Source organism: Trichomonas vaginalis, chromosome VI, assembly GCF_026262505.1.
Source record: "Trichomonas vaginalis G3 chromosome VI, whole genome shotgun sequence".
In the NCBI taxonomy this organism is placed as follows: domain Eukaryota; phylum Parabasalia; order Trichomonadida; family Trichomonadidae; genus Trichomonas; species Trichomonas vaginalis.
This window is the reverse complement of record NC_067208.1, coordinates 271,947-289,381: the sequence shown is the minus strand read 5'-3', so window position 1 is coordinate 289,381 and position 17,435 is coordinate 271,947. Positions and strand designations below refer to the sequence as shown.

At 32.0% G+C, this 17,435-nt stretch overlaps 5 protein-coding genes and 3 pseudogenes across 8 annotated transcripts, besides 5 other annotated features; 5 read left to right on the top strand and 3 right to left on the bottom strand.

Moving 5' to 3' along the window:
* Positions 1-1,032: 1,032 nt before the first annotated feature.
* On the top strand, positions 1,033-2,570 carry TVAGG3_0777660 (uncharacterized protein; the record flags this gene model as incomplete). The annotated part of the gene is made up of 1 exon (XM_001301526.1): positions 1,033-2,541. The coding sequence occupies one exon, from the start codon at positions 1,033-1,035 to the stop codon at positions 2,539-2,541; it is 1,509 nt and encodes a 502-aa protein (XP_001301527.1).
* A 390-nt stretch (positions 2,571-2,960) lies between these two features.
* Positions 2,961-4,054, bottom strand: TVAGG3_0777650 (RNA binding; the record flags this gene model as incomplete). Its single annotated transcript, XM_001289046.1, has 1 exon — positions 3,265-4,044. One exon carries the CDS (start codon positions 4,042-4,044, stop codon positions 3,265-3,267), a length of 780 nt encoding a protein of 259 aa, XP_001289047.1.
* Positions 4,055-4,421: 367 nt separating this feature from the next.
* Positions 4,422-4,458: a mobile genetic element.
* Positions 4,459-5,636: 1,178 nt separating this feature from the next.
* Positions 5,637-5,674: a mobile genetic element.
* Positions 5,675-6,821: 1,147 nt separating this feature from the next.
* Positions 6,822-7,507: a mobile genetic element.
* Positions 7,508-7,576: 69 nt separating this feature from the next.
* Positions 7,577-17,435: part of a mobile genetic element that runs on past the window's edge.
* TVAGG3_0777610 (protein of unknown function, DUF4106 family) lies at positions 9,778-10,632 on the top strand (the record flags this gene model as incomplete). Its single annotated transcript, XM_051246200.1, has 1 exon — positions 9,778-10,632. The coding sequence occupies one exon, from the start codon at positions 9,778-9,780 to the stop codon at positions 10,630-10,632; it is 855 nt and encodes a 284-aa protein (XP_051081675.1).
* Positions 10,629-10,784, bottom strand: TVAGG3_0777600 (uncharacterized protein; the record flags this gene model as incomplete). The annotated part of the gene is made up of 1 exon (XM_051246199.1): positions 10,629-10,784. A coding segment is annotated over one exon (156 nt), but the record flags the coding sequence as incomplete, so codon positions are not given.
* Positions 11,054-11,694, top strand: TVAGG3_0777590 (annotated as a pseudogene). The gene has a single exon. A coding segment is annotated over exon 1 (641 nt).
* On the bottom strand, positions 11,891-12,654 carry TVAGG3_0777580 (annotated as a pseudogene). Its single transcript has one exon. A coding segment is annotated over exon 1 (764 nt).
* Positions 13,355-14,655: a mobile genetic element.
* TVAGG3_0777560 lies at positions 13,451-14,575 on the top strand (annotated as a pseudogene). Its single transcript has one exon. A coding segment is annotated over exon 1 (1,125 nt).
* Positions 14,909-16,834, top strand: TVAGG3_0777540 (keratin-associated protein family; the record flags this gene model as incomplete). Its single annotated transcript, XM_051246198.1, has 1 exon — positions 14,909-16,834. The coding sequence occupies one exon, from the start codon at positions 14,909-14,911 to the stop codon at positions 16,832-16,834; it is 1,926 nt and encodes a 641-aa protein (XP_051081673.1).

Below are 17,435 nucleotides of genomic sequence, written 5' to 3'. Positions count from 1 at the left end.
ATGATTGCAAATGCATTGGAATATAATATCAGATAATTTTAAAATAGAATAACCTTGCAAAACTTCAAATATACTAATTTTTTCAGAAAAGTCTTGTTAGAAGTAGTATATGATAACTATGTCAACTTAATATGCAAATCATTAAGTTTTTAATTGAATTTAATTTCATTATTTTTTATTTTTAAATATTAGGTCTGATAGAATATGAATAGATATCTGTTCAAATCATATTGATGTAAATCATTATTCATAGAATATGATTCCAAATAGAATTTATCAAAATGATCCATTTGAATACTTATCATTTTTACATGTTTCCATATTCAAACTTTGTTATCTCATGAAGCAGCTCGTTTTTACTCCTATATATTCTACAATCATAACAAAAATCTCATACAAAATAAATGAATAACAGAAATTTTGAAGTTCTTAGTGAATGAAATGGTCGTATATGATGACTATAGGCAGTTGGCAGCTATTGTTAATGATAAATTTCCAATTTTATTGTTAATAATTTTAATATTTAATATAAAAAGAGAATTTGAATGCTGATAATAAGGGAATTTGACAAGCATCTTGTAGGGATTCAAATACCCCTAACTTAATTTTTTCAAGTTTATTGAATTTTTAGCCTTAGTAAAACATCAACTCGATGATGATTTTTAAAAGACGATAGGTCTTGTTTGGCCGTGCAGTGGTCCCTTAAAAAAAATTCAATTCTTTTTGAAATTTGTTGTTTAATAATATTATATCTCGAAACATCGATTACTGAATAGAAATCATCAATTTGTTAAAATTGGTATAAAAGAATTTAAAAAAAAACGCCGTTGAGAATAAAAATGATAACTACGACTTCAATAATGAAATATCTGATTTTGTTTTGCAATTTTGAATTGCATTCAAATACAAAACATAAGCAAAACCGTCAAATATAGAACAAATAATGAAATGATATAAATTCTCCTTTTTAACCGAAATTTTTCGCTATCAAATTCCATCAATAGAATTTTTAAGTAACAAGTTTCATTTCAAATGATGCTATTTCAGTATGTAATATGTGCTGTATCTGGAGTTCCTGAAGTTAAATCAATTAACCAGACAAACTTTGTTTATGGAATAACTCAATACGTTTCAATAGATATGGATATTTCCGACAACAAAATATATGGAATACGTGGTTTGCTTACAGATTATCCAATTACTAGCTATGATTCCATTGGGGATGGTTTTAATGGTACCTATGCAACAATTAGAGTTAAGTACGATGAAACTTCAAGACAATTCACAGGATATATTTATTTATTTCAATACGAAACATCTAGTACAAAACAATATTTAACAATTATTGTAGAGGATTATCAAAATATGAAAGGAAGAGCACAATTTGAAGTAACTGTTGAGAAACTATTTACATGTTCACTCATGAGTGAATTCAAAAATTTCTATGACGATGATGATTCAGTCGTTTTCAAATGTCAAGGAGCTCCGTTGAAAGAAATTCAATTCTGTTTTTCCGAAACAAATAAACTCTATGATAATATAAGTTACCGATTGAGGACTGTAGAAGCTGGACCAAATGAATTCACGGTTACAATATATCCGAAGAATCATCAACATGCTTTTAATAACAAAAGAACATCTCTATACTTATTCGACGATTCTTATGGAAAGGCATATTGGATGATAGAGAAAATAAGATTCAAAACGCCGCCAAATATTCGAGAATTGACTATATCTGATCTTGTCATATCTGCAGATCAAGAATATCGAGTTCGCGTTGATGGAAATGTTTTCGATGAAGATGCGGCTAATTATATCCTTATTGATGATGGCTTTAAAAATCAATCAAATTTAATAACATTTACAGAGAAATTTTATGAATCATATTATTTGTCACCAGAGGATTTATCAGAAACAAAAGAGGGAACATTAAAATTCAGACTACAAGATTCATTGGGAAGAGTTACAATGAAAACTGTTTACACAGTAACGTTCCCAAAATGTCCTTATTTAGTTCCTGTTCCTTTATCAAAACCTGCTGATTATATTTATAAAGAAGGTGAAACTTTTACAGTTAAATTACAAGTTAAAAGAGATGAAGGAAAAGGTAATGTACAATATCGATTTAATGATCAAAGATCACAATTAGTTTTTTATGAAAAATTAACAAAACTTACAAAATCAGCATCAGCAGATATTGTCGAATATGAAGTATCAATAGATGTTCCATATGACGAATTTTGTAATAAGACAGGAAATGATAAACTTTACATAAGAATGGGACTATCAAATGAAATCGAATACGATGTTAAACTTAAAGGAGAAGCTAATGAGAAAGATGATAAAGATGATAAACAAGATGATGGTGGAGAAGATGATCAGAAGTCAAATAATGAGAACAAATGGGTAATACCTGTAGCAATAATAGTTCCTCTTATAGTAATCGGTGTTGTTGTTGGAATTGTTGTTTATTTCTTTGTCATTAAGAAGAAATCATCCGATGTATCAGGAGGCAACGAAGATGATGGTGATAAAATTTAAATTTTTATTATAGTAAAAAACAATTCTCGATAAATATGTTTTTTTTTAATTGTGGGTAAAATAATAGTAATTCATATAATATAGAGAAATACTTAGTTATATTGATAGAATGCTAGCTGGAAAGAGATTCAATGAATATTATATTTTTAAACTAGAATATCTGTTATTGCAATTCGAAAAATTAAGCAAAATATAATATCAGTTGATATTTAACACTCTTACATTGAATATTGGAGATGAAAATTAATTTTGGAAATAATTCGTCAGGCATATTACTTCAATTAAAGAAAAATGAATATTATATATCTAGACAAGGCTAAATTTTTGCTAAAAAAGAACAAAATAGCAAAAAAACTGTAAAAAAGAAAATGTATTGCAGGTACTATTGTCTAGCTTGTTTACTGATTGAAATATTTATTAATAGGTATATGCCCATCTATTGCTAAAGAGTGGAATATAAAATCAAATAAATTTAAAGATGACAGAAATGTCGAACAGAATTTTATCACTTGTGAGTGGAAAATAATATTGATATGGCAAGTGCAGGCTAAATAGATGATCAATAGTCAATTAGAGTGTATACAATCTTAATTGGGAAAAAAAGTAAACGAATTCATAGTATTATTATATTAATAAGTGTTTAGTATCAATAAATATTCCTGTAATATTCTTAAAATTATTACAAAAATAATATATAAAAAATAATTCCGCATTATTATATAATTAGTAGTTTTTGGATGCTTTCTTCATGGAGTATGTGTTATTTTCCATCACAGAATGCTTTCTGAATCCTCCTGGTAAAGAAAATTCGATTGTAATTCTGGAACCCATCAAAAACTTTCCAGTCATCTGAACGAGTGCATCTTGTGCAGCCCTAACATCCCAAAATTCAATGAATTTCTGGAAACCTTTGGACGGAGTTCCACGAATCTGCCTGATCTCACCGTATTTGGAAAATATGGAGAAAATCATTTGTTCTGTAACCTGTTCTGGAATGTGAAACACGACTATTGTCCCATTGTTCGGTGGATTTTTCGGATCTAAAATCTTCTTTAATGGTGCGTATGTTACATCCAGAATTCTGTCTTTGTATATCTGCTTGTTGAAGAGAATCTTAATTGAATTTGCTTTTTTAAGATTGTAAAAATCGACAAGCGCAATTCTAGATTCAATGTTCGTAAGATCAACAGAACGAATATCATCCTTATCTCCTAGATAATCCCTAAGTTCTTTTTCGTTCGTATAAGGGTCAAGATTACTAAACGATAAACATCTGTTTTCTATCTCAACTGTTGTTGGCTGAATGACAGGATTTTCCTTGTAAAATGGAGTTATCTGAACCTGGAAGTCATTCTCTGGAAATGATGAAGATTGGAAATAAGTTGTTGGTATTTCAAAAGGAGGGGGCTGAAGAAGTGGTGGTAAGTCACTTAGATAATTCATTTCCTGTCTTGGTGTAGTCATGTTCGGAGGAGTTGCTAAGAAATCACCCCAGCTATCCATCAAAAAAAATTTTAATTCAAAAAAATATTCAGAACGATTATATTTGAGTCAAATAATATTTACATGAAACAATAAACAACTGAAAAAAAATTGACTAAGATGATTTATTAATAATCTATATGTCAATATTAAATTGAAATTGTAGCGGTAGATTTAAATGTGATAATCTCTCAATTTTCTGAGAGAACTTGAAAATGCCCGCAAAAATATTTTTTATTCTGCGATTCTTATTGTATTTAACAGAATTACTTTAAGATTGATGATTTGTTAATGAAATTTTTTCAGTTCATTCGACCAAATGACTAAAAAAGAAAGAATTTTAATTAATTTTAGATGATTAGTAATTAGGTTAATAATTGAAATCACGGGATCATTTGTAATAAACAGAAATTCATCAAAAGTGACAGCTCTCAATTTTTTGACATTTGTAAATTCTAAATTGAATGAGAAAAATGAAATAATACTAAGCATAATACAATATTCTAGATTTAATTATAATTAGGAAAAAGTTGGCTTTGAGAGTACTTTTCATAGGCATATAGAATGAAATCTTCTGAAAAATAATATCACATAAACTCATATTATTTTCTAATATATAACTATTTTATATAAAAATCAAATTCAATGATCTTAAAAGCGAAGGATAAACCTCAAAATTTACGAATATAATGAGTGGGAATATAATGCTTATCTATCATAAAACCATATGAAATATCAATTTTTGCTTTACGCCTAATTTTTGACGACAATTAGCAAAAAATGTTAAATGTTAACACTCAGTCCATTTGAATATGAAAAATAAAATTGACTTTGATTAAATGTTTTTATTTATCATGCAATTCTTCTTGCGACCAAAGTTTTGAATAAAAGTTCAAAAAATAAGATAGCTTAAAAAATAATATACGGTAGTGTTTACTAATAGATGAATAGTATATAAATTCTATTAGAATGGATTTGATCCAAAAAAATATATAAAATTTGATCATAAATAAAATCGTTTTAAATTACTTCTTCATTTAAATTATAACAATTATTTTTGGTTTTATATTTTTTTGGATCAAATCCATTTTAATAGAATTTATATACTATTCATCTATTAGTAAACACTACCGTATATTATTTTTTAAGCTATCTTATTTTTTGAACTTTTATTCAAAACTTTGGTCGCAAGAAGAATTGCATGATAAATAAAAACATTTAATCAAAGTCAATTTTATTTTTCATATTCAAATGGACTGAGTGTTAACATTTAACATTTTTTGCTAATTGTCGTCAAAAATTAGGCGTAAAGCAAAAATTGATATTTCATATGGTTTTATGATAGATAAGCATTATATTCCCACTCATTATATTCGTAAATTTTGAGGTTTATCCTTCGCTTTTAAGATCATTGAATTTGATTTTTATATAAAATAGTTATATATTAGAAAATAATATGAGTTTATGTGATATTATTTTTCAGAAGATTTTGTGTTCTTCTTCAAAATTTTATTTTTTTATTAAAAAGAATCTTTACAAAATATACATTTACTTTAATTAATATTTAAAAACGTGCTCTATCAAAAGTTCCAAAAATTCAATATTTTAGCTTTTCTGAGGTGTCACTTTTGATGAATTTCTGTTTACAACACATTCAATTTTCTTAATGAAAATTCAGACTCATATACTAGAGTCAAAATCTCGAGCACAAAAGTGACATTGAATACTTGTAAGTATTGAATTCCCATGTAAACTATTCATTTCTATCGTTTTTTGTAGTCCACATTTCCTCACTCTCGATTTTACTCATAAAAATATTAAAAATCACTATACAATATATAAAATATATATTTATATGGTTAAAACAATGTTATTTTTGCGAGATTTCATCTGAAATTAAAATTAGGGATTTTTTGAATTTTGAACTAAAATTTGTGATTGGCAAATATTGAATAATCGATTGGAATATGAAAGAAATACTTTAAAATTGAATAGAATGTGCCGATAGAATTTTTCTCACAATTTTAAAAAGTTGTTCAAATCCTATTTTTGAGTGAGTTTTTGCAATTGTTATATATCAAGTGACAAGCTAAAAATAAAATTTTTGTTGCACTACTATTTTTGCAACAATTTGTAAATTACGTGCATCCCTTGTATTCCAGTGATCAACATCGAGATTACATATTGTAAGAAATCCTTTTGAAGTAGATCTCTATTTGAATTCAAATTCGGACAGTCTATTTCATGTTGCTTCGTGAGAATGTATATAATTTGCAATGTGAATATTATATAATTGATTCTGTATAAAAAGTAATTATGCTTTAGGAAACTGCTCGGCATTGCATGAGATCTAATCTTATAATAATTTTTTAGATATGTTGAAATATGTAATATTTAGCTTCAATATCATTTATTATGGTGTGTCTTTGCTGTTTTTTGATATTGGATATCAATGACTCTTCTGTGAACGAAAAAATCATATAAATCATTAAATTCTAAACGTAAGCGAAACTCATTCAATTTATTATTAGAATCAAATCTATTTTAAAAATTGAGCTATTCGTTAAATCACAAAAGGATACTTTATATTTTTAGTCAAAATTTGTTGATAGGAGCTTATTGGCGCAATCTCATGTTCTTCCTGGAAGCAGCGCACAGACCAGTCAGAAGCGCTCCTTCCAGGACCAGAAAGACTAGAAGGGGGTCCTGACCTTGAGAAAGGACCCCCTTCCAGGTCTTTCTCCAAGGAACATTGTGCCATTGTGGGAGACATGCAGAGGCAATGTCTCCCAGAATGAGAGTGTGGGACAAACTATCCAGTGTCACTTTTTATTAACCTTATTTTAAAAAATTAATAAAATAATAATAAAAAATTATTTGAATCTTTTACATTAATTGTTTCTTTTTTAAAAGTACCTTTAAAGTACAATAAACAAGATTTGAATCTATTGATCCTTGTTGCAAACTTGAATATATTGCTTCAAGCATTTTCAAACATTCGACTTTTTTGTTTTCCAATATTTGTTCATGGTCATTAGCTTTTCGTAATATACGAACAACTTTATCACTATTGATTAATTGAACTTTAAATTTAATCAATAATGCTGGAACAACCGTTGTGTATAATTCAACAAAAAAATCGTCTAATCGAATATTCCTTCTCTCTGGGAAATAAGAATGCTTGAGAACTTTGAAATGTGACTCACTGACGTTATTAGTCGCGTCACTTCCGTTGCGATAGCGCTTATTCCAACGATCTAAATGATGTCTCCATTGCCTATCGAAGTACTTTTGGGTTTTCGGTTCAGTGGAAAGAATTTCAAGAATTCGATCATAAACTGCATCTAGGTCTGCAGCTTCTTCTTGAGTGAGGTGCTCGGGAACTTCTTCACTTGTTTCAAACGTTTCTTCTTCTGGAATAAATTCAGAATCGTTTGGATCATCAGAAGATTCTCGTGGTAAAAAGATTTGAGAAGGTTGAAATAGTTAGTATACAAGTCATGGGTACGGCGGCACTGCGTTCCACCTTACCCAATACTTGTGAATTTGACACTTTACAAAGCCGCCAACCACTTCACTAACGAACTCACTAATGTAAAAAATAAACGTTCTCACTATCGTTCTCACTAACGACTTCACTAATGTTCTCATAAATTTTCCTCAATATCTTCATCATCAGTGTTAACCCTATTGTAGTCATACTTGAAGCCATAAACTTTCTCTAACTTCTTAACGTACAATTTACATAACTTACCTTCGTCATCGTATGGTTTAATGATATAACTATTTCTATCTTTATACACAGTCAATGAAAAGTCAACTGGTCTCGGATGTATTTGAAAGAACATGTTATGCTCAGGAAGGAAGAATAAATGTTTAAATGTATGTTTGTTATACTGTGGAATTCGAATGAGTTGCTTTTGTTCTGTCATTTACATCCAAATAAAAATTTTCAGTAAAATAAAAAATAAAATAAAAAATAATGATATCACCACCCTCACACGTATGAAAACATAGCACAAAAATAAATTTAGGTGAAGTGGTGAGATCTCACCTCTTTTTTCACCCTGTTGAATTCATTGCTTTATAACTCTCTTCCTTGGTTTCTTTTTAGTTGCTTTCTTCACGTCTGTCTCCAACTTGACTATCTTTCTTCTTCGGCCGTAATGATACCAGTTACTTCCACCAGTCAATGGTCAAATGGTCTTTCGTAAGGGTTTCCATACATTCCATAGGGACCATACGGAAGAAACTACTGGTGGAGAAGAAACATTTTCTTTAGTTCCATCGACTCTATTTAAATGCATTGTTTCACCTTTCATCTGGTCATTAAAGTCTTTTGCGTGTTTTGCAAACTCATCGTCCTTTCCTAAAGCATTTTCTGACTCAGTCGCAACCAAATTGGATGCTTTATTTATGAGCCCTATTTTATTTAATCTTAACTTCTTTGCAACCCAGCCTCCAATCTTCCCTTTATTTGCATCTAATGTCTTTGAAACCCTTCCCACTCATTTATTTACTGCGTCATAAGCTCCAAGTGCTTTGCTCCAAATGCTAATGCTTTTGTTCCCATTGCGCCTAAAGCTGCCCAAGCTACCATTTACACCATTTAAAATCATCTCTCTTCAATATTATCTCATAAAAGTTCTCGTTACTGGAGAAAGTCAATGAAACATAAACATTCTCACGGGTTTCGCCCTCACCGCTTGCGGTCTATCTAACTTCTTTCTTATCTCATCTATACGCTTCAAAATGTCTGAACAATTGCTAACATCTTCTACAACAGTTATTTCATCATGAATGACCCTTCAAGAACAAGCTCATTTAATATGCTATTAAAATCATCTCAATAATGAGTCCATCCTTTCCATCTTTAGGTAGCACAACATCTTTCATTGAAGAAGGTTCGACAAGTCTTATGTTAACTTACTGACAAAGTTTGTTATACTATAATGCTTCGGCGGCGAATACATGTAGTTTGAAAGACATAATATAGATTCTTCAGCAAATTCACTTATACTGGATTTTTATAACAATGTTCTCACGAGACCAAATACCACCAATTGACAATCTTGTAAGCAATCCTGCTGAACCTTCTACTGTAAACGTCGATGGTAACATTCCACGAAGGTCATCTATTGACATCGTTGAGTCACTGAATTTAAATATTTTCTTAAAGCAATCGTCTTATCTAACCATGCAATAGCTTTGAAGTTTTCATTCGAATATACATCTGCTTCATTAAATGTAAAACCTGACTTCTTTGCAGAGATGACTTTAAAAATCTATTGAGTTTGTTTCAAAATTATATGCTATGGTAACTCTGAAGGCAATGGATGTCCTTCCGCAGTCAGTTGTTCTCTCACTACCGTTTGAAGCTTTGTATTAAAAACTTTCATGTCATCTCCTGTATCTAAGTTCACATACACAGCAAACAGGAAAACTATCTTCTTCTTTGTTTCATCATATACCTCAAAACATTAAAGTTCTTCAATAATATTGTTCTTCCTGCTGGAATACTTCGAACCTGTCTGATTTCAATAGCTTTCTCACCTCCTACATTACTCTACCCAGTGTCTTGGATATTCATAAGTATACTGACTTTCTTGAATTTTGGTTGGTTTCATCATAACATGTTCATAGTATATATTTTACTCTTGTCAGTTAGACTCGCGTGCTATGTTCTGAATATTTCTGACTTGCATTTTTAATGGAGATAAAATGAAGCATTTAATACATGACGTAGATGAAGACATGAATGAAACTACAGACAAACTTAACTCTTCTCTTATTCTTCCTTTCAGCAAAGATTATGAGTTCTGTTCAAATGGTGTGTATTTCTATTGTGGAAAGATGGGTTCAGGTAAGACATTTAACCTCATTCGTCATATACTCATAACAGAACGTTTAGGAAATGACTCATATTATGACCAAATCATTATATCAGCAACTTCAGACTCTATGGATTCAACAGCGAAAACATTTATGTCAAAAGTTCAAGCCTCTGTCGTTAAAGTTCCAGACAGTGAACTCATTGAATTTCTTCAACGTTACATTCGACGTAAGAGAAAATATTATGCCATCGTAGAGTTCATACAGTCAGGAATGCAAAAGACTTCTGAGGAGATGGAAAGAATTATTGACAAACACCACTTACGTCAATACTCAGGAGTTTACGATATGAAACGACTGACAAACTACATTCTATCAAAACTTTCAAAATACCCCTTCAAAAAATATCCTTCAAACACTCTGCTCGTTTGTGACGACTTCGCTGGTAAAGGTTTAGTTTCAAAGCCTGACTCACCATTAGCTAACATCATTACTAAAGTCAGACATTACCATTTAACTGTAGCAATACTTATGCAAACATGGAGGTTTTTAGCTTTAAACATAAAACGTCTCATAACTGACTTCGTTATCTTTCAAGGTTTCTCACGCTATGATATTGAACTCATTTGGAAACAGTCAGGTATAACATTACCTTTTGAAGAAATTTGGGAAGCATATAAGTCTCTCATCTCTCCTCGTTCATACCTTGAGATTCATATCATGACTAATACCATTAAAGTCAAAAATATTACATGGGAACGACCAACATTGTTTTAAAGTTTAACCTTCAATTGACTGATGGTAAACAAATTCCATGCATCTCTGTCGCCATTTCTGTTAATATTTTTGCTGTCATTCATATCATCCACTTCCCCATCCGTTAGCTTTTGAGGATATGCGTTAGAATAGCTGTTCTTAAATGAGGCTTTTCACCTTTGAGAGCATAAACTCTATAACTTTCTGCATACTTTATGTTTGAACATCTTGAGCCATCATTGACATAAATTTTTATAGGCTTCCACCCTTTGTTCATGTTCCTGCTTCTTCCCTTAGCTCTTTTGTTCAGTAGTTCTACATCTTTATACACAGCACCTGTCTCAGTGAATTCAACAATATTTCATTCGTTAGCTTTACATTCAAACCCTTGTCGAGTATATTGTTCATTTCATACATATAAAAGGTTTTTATTCTATATGAAATGAGAAGCAAATCCATCTTAGCTGGTGCCGTTAATGTTCCAATTGAACCAACATCAAATGTTGACTCACGAACGACAAACAATATTGTCATAAAGAACTATAGTTCAGAATGTTTGAAAGAAAAAGAACCAGAACTTAAGTCGGGACCTTCGGTCTTGGAGCATGGCGCCGTGAATTTAAACTCAGCTTCAAACGCTAACGCTACATCAGATGTTAAGTTAGAGTATCCACCACTGGACAAATTCTTTCAAGAGAAGCCAACGACAACCCTTACACAAATGTTCAAACAAATCCTTCAGATAACGTAGACCATTACCTTCTTCAGTTATACCAAACAATTTTACTCAAAGACGATAAGAAGCTTTTGACAAATCTTATAAGCAAGAACCAAATAATTCTAACAAAGGAGGACCTTGAAAATGTTATATCACGAATAACAGGGAAACAATGTGTCATTGACTATCTCGACCCTGAAATCGAATGCTGTGGTCAAACTCCACTATTCATGAAAATAGGTAACATCCGCATCATTGAAACACCAGGAACTACAGGAGTTGAGTTTAAGTATAAATATTCGAACGAGTATACAAAACTATCTACTGACTATAAACTTTGTTTGAAATATGTTTTAGTAAATTAAAGCAATTTGTAATATCTGTCCAAAACTTCTTCAACAGTATCGAACTCATCTTCATAATGCAAACCTAATCTTATTGACTTGGTGCAGTTTTCACTAACACAATATTTTTCTGTTCTCTTGACTGACATAACTAATTCATTTGTTTCATCAAACAGCAACAACCAAAGTTCATGACCTAATACATAACATTCATACTTTATATTTTTAGCTCTGAGTTCTCTTGTAAGCTGTTGCATTTAATATTTTCTAAAAAGTCAACTTCAACAGTCATTCGCACTGGTGCCTTCAGTTCTACAGGCTCTCCTTGAAAGTCAACAAGTCTGAATTGCATGTCTTTCAAATTATGAGGACTAATGCGAACCCATTTACCTAAATGAGTTGCTATGACAGGAACGTTTGGAATGAACATTGAATTTACTTCATAACAGAATGATTTATATTCTACTGAACCTTTACTATTAACTCCTGAAATGCCTGTGACATTAGCTATTTTAGACTCAATGTATAAACAATTACCATAACATACGTATGGAACAGATTTCATCTCAATCGTTTTGTCAACACTTTTCAAAGGAAATGTCATATGGTATGCACCCAAAAGAAGTTGAACTCTATGACTCATTCGTGTTATCTTAAACTCCTTCGCATAACTGAACTTCAATGTTCCCTCAGAAGAAGTTCGACATCTATGTTGTCAATAGTTTCTTCATTTATGAGAGCATTTAACACTCCAGCAATTTTATCTATTCTATACTCTGCTCTGTTAGGAAATGTTATAACACTTCTTTTGTCATCTATTTCAATCTCTATGAAATCTGTTTCATCTGTTATGACAAAAGTTGCGATAGTATTGAAGTCAACAACTCTGAAAGCAAGCGCTTCATTCTGAAGACCTAAGTTTGTTTGTAGCTTTACTGTCCCGTATTCGTTTGGGTCTGTACTTTGCAAATAGAACAACATTTTATTCTCATTAAAATATGACAATTGCTGCATATGCGTATGAAACAAATGAAGCAAGAAGAGCACATGAACTAGTAAACGAAAACTCAACTTTAACCATTGAAGACAATGATTTAGTCATTGACGATGGAAAAACTAAAAAAGTCATTGATTTCGATACTTTTAACACGTATGACCCATTCATTACAATAAGTAAAGTTCCCATCATAAATGATGGAATGGTGCAATATATAAATTCTACAGTAGATGCCTCATTAGTGAAAGTATTAAATGTTCTCATTGAATTGTTAAAGAGCTTTTGATTTGACGACAACATTAAATGCCTAAAGAATTTAGTCATGAATGAGAAACAAATTCTCGGCGTTGCTGGTAGCAGTAATGATGTACACCTTATGACATTAGAATATTATAACGAACATAAAGATGAACTGAAGGAGAGAAGGTGACACCGGACCTCAAGGACCACAAGGAATACAAGGAATACAAGGACCTCAAGGCGAAAACGGTTTGGATGGTGAAGATGGAAAGGATGGAAAAACTGCTAAATCATGGATATGGAACCTTATAAATACTGGTTTAACAGCTGCTTCATATGGAGTTCTTCAATACCAAATCGGAAAGATATGGGCAGTACTTGGTGAAGAAGTTTTAGATGACGTTAAAAATGCTTTGAACTTCATTTCAAATGGTTCGGATACTATAGGGTGTCCAAAGGTGCGTTTAGCACAGCGCTCTATATGAGACTATTAAAGGAGATATATGCTGATTATAAATATATAATAAAAAATATGAATATATGTATATGATGAGTATGTTGTATTTTGGCGCCATGCCGGGATATAAAATGAATTTTGAGACAAGAGGCGGTTTCGCGGGAAATTTTGGCGGGATTTTTTTCATTTTTTTAATGAATCATAAAGAAAACATCCTCGCTCTTGCAAAAAAATGCAAAGACTGTAAAAAATCTACGAGACATTGGTAAAATGCTTCGGTATGGATGCTCCTAGCTATTCCACTGTAACGTATCATGTTAGGATGTATCACTTCATGAACAAAAAGGCGCCCATCATAAAAATTGACAAAAATCGCCGGATCAAAAAAAATCAAAGCAATTCTTCAAGTGCTAGATGAAGACCCAAGAGCATCACTCAGAAGGATAGAGGAGATGACAAAGATACCACGTACAACAGTCAGTTATTATCTGCACAATTATTTGAACTACAAACTAGCGTATACACGTTGGGTTCCGCACAACCTTAATTCAGTTCAAAAAAAATCTAGAGTCCAATCTTCGAAAGAGCTCCTCTCTATATTGGGTGCGTATCAATCCAAGAAGTTTCGCTTTTTAGTAACAGGGGACGAGTCTTGGTTTCAATATGCAACAGAAGCCAAAATCATGTGGATCCCGAAGGATGAAAATCCGCAAACATTCCCGAAGAAAAAAATTGACACACCAATGATGATGTTGTCGGTTTTTTGGGGCGTGAATGGCATCATCGCAATTGATATTCTTCAAAAACCTAATACGATGAATGCTCAGTATCTAATTGATAATGTTCTTACTCAAATTATCAATTCTGATGAGTTTGAGAAATCCAAACAACAAAAACAAAAGTTTGCAATTCATTTTGATAATTCAAGAGTTCACAAAAGTCATAAGGTAATGAATTACTTGGTGGAAAACAATGTCAAAGTTGTTCCAAACCCAATTTATTCACCTGATATTGCACCCTCTGACTTTTATTTATTCGGCACGCTAAAAAAGAGAGCCGAAGGACGCGAATTCGCGAGTCCAGATGATCTTGAAAATTTTGTAAGAGAGCAATTTGAGCAATTTTCTCATGATGATTTAAAGCGTGTCTTTCAAGCCTGGATCGATCGCTGCGAACGCGTGATTGAATCCAATGGTGATTATATTTAAATAAACTTTATATATATGTAACTTGTTTATTTCTATTCGCAGTATTCAGGTTTGTGCTAAACACACCTTTGGACACCCTATATTAAAACTTTATCTGGTTGGATGCAAGAAACAAGGAGTCAAATAGATACTGTAAGACGTATAGCAAACAATGCACGTACGGGATTGGATACTTTACGAGAAGCACAAAATACACTAAAGGAAGCAAATGATATTCTTGGCTCAGTATCAGACATGCATGAAGATTGGCTTAAAGGTATTGACAAATCTTTAAAAAATCACAGTCAGTCTATTGCTGACTACAAGAAAAGTATAGATTTTTTACATAGTGCTATGGACGTACATGATGGAAGCATAAGGAACTTACTTAATGCTAACAATAACTTACCAGGAACTATTAAAGCATTTATAAAGTCCTTTGTAAAACCTGGTGCTCTAACATTTAGGTCTTTGAGAGCAAGAGCATTGAAGTCAAGAGATGCAGAAACTCCAACAGAACCTACAGAAGGAACTGAAACAACAGAAACTCCAGAAGAACCACCAAAACCAACAGCTAATGAAATATTGTTCGAATGTTTTCCAAGGTACTCTGTTCTCATTGCAGACATTCAAGAAATACTTAAGAAAGCAGACTTGACTTTAGGAGATGATGAAAGTTCTGTATATCTTTCGTTCCAGTTTCAAATAGCAGAACTTTTGAGACAGATATGCTTAATGTATGACAACATCTCTGATTTCACAAGATATGATGACGACCATGACCCCGAACACGGTGAAGAAGAAGTTTTACAAACATCCATTAAGACAGGAAAGGTTTTAACTCAAAGTTTCATTATTGACACCAAAGATGGCGAAGTGGACGTTCTTCAAGAGCTGAAGAAAAATACTTCTGAAGGAGGTGGTGGTAGGCATGAACTTGAAATAAATGAGATAGAAGAGAAATTAGCCGAAAAAGCAGATAAAAACCATGTTCATTATATAAGTTCAGATGAACAGATTATAACGGATTATCATGGATATTTAACACAGGATGAACAAATAAGCACTGAAGATGTTAATGAAAGAAGATATAAATTCATTCGTGCTAAAGGTTATGACATACACTGTACTGTACAGTATGACACAGGTAAAGCACCAGAAGCATTTGGTTATAACAATGAAATTTATGCTTCATACTTCTTTGTTAACGGTGTATTAGTTGAACCAAGATTTACTTTGAGAGTTAAGGCAAAAATAACTTTTGAAGATGCTATTAAAAGTAAAGCTGACAAAGATGAACTTGACGCAACGAACAAAGTTTTGAAATCTCATAAACACAATATCTCCGATATAAATGAACTTCAAGCTACATTAAATAGTAAAGCTGACAAGAACCATACACATAAATCCTTCACTACTGTTAGAGCAGACGACATAATATTGAACTATACCCTTGGTTCAAGTGCACCTTTAGAGAATCCGAGTACAAGCGTAAAAGATACACTAAACTCCTTAAATAGTAAATGTATGAACATTGAAGGTCATGTCAGAAACTTTGAAACACATGAACTACCAGCAATGTTAGATAAAAAAGCAGATAAAGAACATACACATAACTCCTTCACTACTGTTAGAGCAGACGACATAATATTGAACTATACCCTCGGTTCAAGTGCACCTTTAGAGAATCCGAGTACAAGCGTAAAAGATACACTAAACAATTTAGATAACAGTTGCAGGAATATCGAAGATCATGCCAGAAACTTTGAAGCATATGAACTACCAGCAATGTTAGATAAGAAAGCAGACAAAGCAGAGCTTCAAACATTAAAGACTGAAATACTTCAAACATTATATCCTATAGGCTCTATTTATACGTCAATGAATTCAACAAATCCAGAAACAGTTTTAGGTTTTGGTACGTGGAAGCAGATTGTAGATAAATTCTTATACTGTGCTAGATATTCAAAGCAAACAGGAGGTTCGAAGAAAATTAAAGAAGCAAACCTTCCACCGCACACTCATACAGGAACTACAAACACAACAGGTAGTCATTCACATTCAATAACAAAAAGAGGTTATACAAATCTTGCAGCAGGTTCGGATAGACAGGGAATGAATAGATATGATATTTCAAGTGACCCAGTAGATTCAGGCGCAGGTATTTTCTGTGGAACCACAGGAAATCATTCACACACTTTCACAACAAATCCAACAGGTTCGGGTGCAGATTATATGCCACAATTTGTGACTATATTCGCATGGTACCGCGTTCAATGAACGCGCTTGAGCCTAGAATAAAATCTTTAACTTTACATAAATGAGCTTGAAAGAAGTATTCGAACAACATCCATGGAGGTCATTTATGAAATTCAATGAAGCTGCAAAGAGTTGGGGATTTACTAACAGAGCTGAAGTGAAAAGGTTCTTTGACAAAAATGTTGTACATCAAACAAAAATAAACTTACGACTACTTTTTACCAATTTACTCCAACACTCCTGACGCATACCAATTTGACACTCTCATTCAAAGCAGAAAAGGAGGACATAAACCATTCCTCATCTTCATTAATGTTAACACTCGTAAAGCATATGCATATCCAATGAGGAATAAAGGAACTCATGAAGTTTTAAGAGTTTTACAAAGTTGTAGCAGAACATAGCCAAGTACTTTAACATCAGACCAAGACAGTGCATACCTCAGCAATGAAATCACAGATTTCTCATTAAGCATAACATAACTCACTACACTACTGAAGACCATAACCATAACATACTCGCATCATAAACCGCTTCATAAGAACGCTCAGAGATTTAAACCAAGAGCGAGACTTTACCGAAGAAACAATGAACATTTTCTCGAAGTATATAATTCCTCAAA